The sequence below is a fragment of the Etheostoma cragini genome, chromosome 2 (assembly GCF_013103735.1).
Source record: "Etheostoma cragini isolate CJK2018 chromosome 2, CSU_Ecrag_1.0, whole genome shotgun sequence".
Taxonomy (NCBI): domain Eukaryota; kingdom Metazoa; phylum Chordata; class Actinopteri; order Perciformes; family Percidae; genus Etheostoma; species Etheostoma cragini.
The window spans coordinates 20,796,058-20,801,453 of NC_048408.1; the positions used below are offsets into that span (position 1 = coordinate 20,796,058).

The 5,396-nt window shown below is 38.8% G+C and overlaps 2 protein-coding genes across 3 annotated transcripts in view; both read left to right on the forward strand.

The window, feature by feature from the left end:
• Positions 1-5,396, forward strand: part of LOC117956729 (zeta-sarcoglycan) — a 332,748-nt gene that overhangs the window by 141,947 nt on the left and 185,405 nt on the right. The gene's annotated exons all lie outside the window — the stretch shown is intronic.
• Positions 128-5,386, forward strand: LOC117956717. 2 transcript variants are annotated; one of them, XM_034891948.1, is made up of 4 exons: positions 128-236; positions 2,004-2,072; positions 2,161-4,020; positions 4,872-5,386. In XM_034891948.1, exons 3-4 carry the CDS (start codon positions 2,161-2,163, stop codon positions 4,905-4,907), a joined length of 1,896 nt encoding a protein of 631 aa, XP_034747839.1. In that variant the 5' UTR covers positions 128-236; positions 2,004-2,072; the 3' UTR covers positions 4,908-5,386. The 2 variants fall into 2 exon arrangements, with proteins under 2 accessions (XP_034747839.1, XP_034747831.1); XM_034891940.1 differs by having other exon boundaries at positions 2,161-4,995.

Here is a 5,396-nt window from a genome sequence, read left to right on the forward strand (position 1 = left end):
TCTTAATTGGTTTTACAAAGTAAAGGTTAATTTAATGATGAAAAAAAGCTATTTACTTATTGTTTTGAGTGAATATAACTTTACTTGAAGTCATCTTAACTTGCTTAGAGCGACTAATTGGGAGCATGCGCAGTAGAAGCCACCAACGTTCAGTCTCCTGCTCAGGACCGTTAGTGGTGCCGATCGGACTGTGCAGACACATTTGCTGGAGATTTCATCGCATGTGGAACAATAAGGTAAGTTTTCAAGCAATTTAGGTTAATATTTGTGTGTGAATTTGTGTTTATGCCTGTTGCCTCGACATAAGCTATCATATGTTAAACATTAACAAGCTAACAGGCAGAGCACATGTTCGGGCATGTTTTGGCGGCTTGCAGCACCATCCGGGGATTCACCTGAAAATCCATATTAACGGTGAAAACGCTCACATTTTAAATGTAGCTAGAGTAATTTTTAGTTTTCACGGAGTTGACACAGTGGATGTATTTTGGTCGAATGTTGGGTGTTAACAACACAGAAATTCCGAGTTGCAAAGTAATATATCAATGAAATTTGCTACATCAATTGTGTATAGGAAACACAAAACAAGGCAATTTGTAAGCTAGACACAGTTTTTGGCCACATTAGTCGCCAGTGTTGTGGCTAAACGCGTTCTTTGACCGATAGTTGCTGAATGTAAGCTACTGTATAACTGTCTGAGAAACGTTAGGGTGAACACGTTTATTCTGGTGTTTGTGAACGGCCCCCTCTCTCAGTTTAACTTCGTTCAATAGGGTGCCAGGTTTTCTATAGAACCTTCCAGGCGAAGACCGGGCTAAAACACACCGTATACAGGCCTTAATATGTAGCGGAAAAAACACCCTATCTGGCAACACCAGCCACCACGTCGCACCGCCGCATGAGTCATCAAAACAAAAAGCAGCATGGAGGCGAGAAAGCAGCACGGAGGCTTCGTGTGATCATTTAAACATGTTTTATGATAACGTTGATGAGGATTCGAAATATCAAACATTTCTGTGCAAACGTTGCCCGCCAGCTTTCAAAAAGAAAATAAGCACTTTTAGTTACTGTACATCCACAGCAAACCTGAAACGGTACGTTGAACTGAAGCACCCGGATAGCATTTCAAGGTATGTGCAAGCAAATCAAAATTATAAATATGAAATCTAACGCATAGTTTTTCAATGTTAAAACTGATAAAATAATGTTTGTCTGTGGTTCTATATGGGCAGTGGCAATAAAAAAAATAAAAAATAGCTCGCAGCAAATTATGGAAAAAAAGACTTATGAACTAGTTAATTTTTGGAACTGTGAACTTAGTTCAAAATTTTGAAGTATGAACTAACTAGTTACTTTTAAAATGTAATAATATATCTTTTAAACTAGTTCATGCATAAAGTGAACTTTCCCAACAGTGTTGGTTGGACAATTAGGAGAACATAACATACTTTACTGCTAGTTTCTGTTTTAATTCTTTGCAAAGCCAAACACGTGGATATTACATGATGACGGTTGGCAAAAAAAGGACATTTATATTTGCAGCTGAATATATAGAAGGAGCCTGTCAATTTTTTTAAATAAAAACAAGAAAAACATTGACAATTAAAATGTATATTGAAGTGTTTCTTCTATCCCGCCTGTGTTCCATCCGTCCAGCACAGTAGGGACAGATGGAACAACGTACACCTTTTATTCAAAGTCAAATTAAACTGAAGTCGTTCCATATTTTTACAAGATAACACCTGCTATTGATGGAACACACACGTGAGTTGCATTGCTAATATTGTTGTAATTATACTTATGTCAGGACTCTACATTTTTCAAAATGTTTTCATGACTCAATCTGAATCTTCAAATATTCATATCTATACGGATTTATATTCATGTTGGGGAAACAAGCATTCTCCTATAATGCTTGTAAAGTATTTAAATATGTTTTTACTCTGCAAATCACATCACTTTAAGTGGAACTTTCTTATAATTAAAACATTTGTCCTTTACAGAAGTGCTTGTGGCAACTGCTTTGAGGGCTCATCACAGCTGCTTTGGCAGTTGGCCTCATTACACGGGAGGTGAGATAAAGTAAACAAAATTATATATATATATATATACACACACACACACTGTGTTTAATTTTCCACTTAAAATAATTTCTTGCAGATGCAGTGGACCTGTAAGCAGTGTATTTTTTCTACAGACAAAAGAGGACAGTTGTTAAAACACTTTCGCCTAAAACATGGAGGCTTTACTCGGCAACAGCCTATACCATGTCTTCATAACAATTGCTTGTGCACTTTCAAATCTTTTAATGCACTCAAAGTGCATTTATCGGTTTGGCACTGTCAATCAGACATTGGACATGCGAGTAAACCCACAGTTGTATTTCACTGCCAATTATGTGAATACACAGAGCCATGCACTGAAGAAGAGTTTTTCACACACTTACGTAGCCACTTAAAACTTAAGCAAAGAGTTCTGTGTCCATACGACGGCTGTGATTTTCACAGCAATGTATATTCAACATTTAATGCACACAAAAGTAGGGTACACAGAGCGAGCGCTACAACACATTTTAAAACCGAAATAGTATCAAACATTGAACATAAAGATCAGTTGGCTGAAGTGGAGAATGATATTTCCTCACAGGATGACTCTGATTGTGAATTTGAAGAGTCTGTAGATGACATACGGGACTTGGAAAGTCAGCTGGAACGTAACCTTGCTGCTCTGTTTTTGAAAATGCAAACAATCCTGCATATATCAGAAAGTGCTTCACAAGAAGTTATTCAGCAGATCAATCAGATCCACTTACTTTCACAGCCATTACTTCAAAGTAAAGTCCAGGAGATTATCAGTCAGCATTGTGGTGATGTGGATAATTCCATTGTGAGTGACATTATAAATGCAGTTTCACAAACTAATGTCATACTGAAATTCACCTCTACAGGAGGGTCTTTATCAACAGCAAGCAGGAGAGCATCTTATATACAGCAAGAATTTCCTCTCGTTATGCCAGTTGAGTTTCGTCTTGACAGAGATAGTTCTGTTGTATATGTCCCGACACTGAAAATGTTGCAGGCTTTGTTGAGAAATAAGGATATTTTGGATAAGGTGCTGCATTTAGAATGTGGTGCTTCACCAGAAGGATACCACTCATTCAGAGATGGCTCTCATTTTAAAGAAAATGTCTTTTTGAATGTGGAAGAATTTAGGATTGCTCTTGGGCTATATATAGATGATTTTGAGGTTGCTAATCCACTGGGAACATCCAAGAAAAAACATAAACTATGTGCCGTATATTGGGTACTTGCTAATCTTGACTCCAAATATCGGTCAGCTCTTCACTCTATACAACTTGCACTTTTATGTAAGGTCAAGACTGTGAAGGAACATGGCTATGCAGAAGTTCTTCGTCCTCTCATTCAGGATCTTGTTACTCTTGAGGAACATGGTGTGTATGTTGAACAGCTAGCAGAAAGTGTTAAAGGCACTGTATTGTATGTAGCAGCAGACAACTTGGGGGCTCACGCTTTGGCAGGATTCCAGGAGAGTTTTTCAGCAGATCTCTTTTGTCGGTTTTGTATGTGTAAGCAAGATGACATACAGGATAAGGAGGTCAGATCAGGTCTACACCAGCCAAGGACAAGAGAGGACCATGACAGACATGTGCAAGAGGTTATACAGGACCATACTATGGCTAGACATCTCGGTGTAAAAAGAGGGTGTCCGCTGAATGAAAACTTGAAACACTTTCATGTGGTGAATGGTTTTCCACCTGACATTCTGCATGACTTTTTAGAGGGTATAGTACCAGCAGAAATGTCACTGTGTCTTCAGGATTTTATGACCAAGAAGTATGTTTCTTTGGACTCTTTGAATAAGGCTATTAGGCAGTTTCGTTACACATTCTCAGACAAAGCTGACCAACCACAGATCATTCCAAAGACCTTCATCGCTAAAAGAACCATTGGGGGCAACGGCCATGAAAACTGGGCTCTCTTGAGGCTTCTTCCATTGATGGTAGGCCATAAAATCCCAGAAGGAGACCAAGCATGGGAGATACTGATGCTTCTAAAAGATATACTAGAAATAGTAATGTCATCTCATTTTACTGAAGAATTAATCCACTTTCTGGTTTGCAAAATCTCAGAACATAGAGAGTTACTGCAGCAAACCTTTCCGACCTACAAACTCCGTCCAAAACATCATTTCATTGAACATTACCCTCAAATGATAAAAACCTTTGGCCCACTAGTCGATGTGTGGACAATGCGTTTTGAAGGCAAGCACAAATTCTTCAAAAAGGTTGTGCATGACACTCATAATTTCAAGAATATAGCACACACCTTGGCTGTAAGACACCAGAAGATGATGGCCTTCCATTTGGATTCTGTTTTGTTCTTTAAGCCTTCTGTGGAAATTGATAAAGTGAGATCAGTTATGATTTCATCTTTTCCTGAGAATGTTCAGCGCTTACTACATCAGCGAAACGCCAAGCAAAGTACAGTGCTGGTTGCATCTTCTGCTTGTGTTCACGGTGTAAAGTACACTGCCGATATGATCATTTCAGTTGGCTGTTGCTCGGGTCTACCAGAGTTCCAGCAAATAACACATATTGTTGTTATCAACACAGAACTCCTGCTAGTCTGCAAGCTTTTGAACTCATGGTATGTTGAACATTTACGTGCTTATGAGTTGTGCTTTAGTGGGGGAGGATCTCTCACAGTCACCCAGATGTCTGAACTGAATGATGTTTTCCCCTTATCTTCCTATAGAGTGAAAGGCAATGTGTATGTGACACTGAAGCGTTACATATTATGCTGAATGATATTATGTGGAATGGGTACTAAAGTGATCTTCACTCTGTCTAGGACCATGGGAAGCTATATACTAAGAATTATCATTAATGAAGGGGACATACGGAAAGTGTCACTGGATGGGAAACCAGAAACGGTTGAAGAGCTGAAGATAAAAATCAAAGAAAAATGCAATCTGCAAGATGACTTCAATCTTATGTATGAAGACCCTGACTTTGGTTATTCCCTCTGCAACCTAGATGACATAGAAGACTTGCCAGCTACAAAAGCAACTGTGAAGGTAATTTCAATGGTGACAATGACACTGGTGCCTGCTTCCACCACCAGCATTTCTGATGTCTCAAATGTCTCAGATGATACAGAGATCCTGTCGACATACAGCTCATCGTCATCAACAAGACAAGAGCAGTGGCCAGAGTTTTTTGAGATTCCAAACTTCTCAGTTGATGTTGAATTCAGACTGAGACAGGCTAATCTTCAGTTTTTACGAGACCAAACTTACCTGAATGTACCAAGAGACATAAAGCATGGCATTTTGGAGAAGCTTGCTGAAGCGATCTACAAATTTGATGCCTATCC

Bases quoted from the DNA above. Each gene is read 5' to 3' on its own strand.
- LOC117956717 (XM_034891940.1), top strand. From the start codon at position 2,161: ATGCAGTGGACCTGTAAGCAGTGTATTTTTTCTACAGACAAAAGAGGA.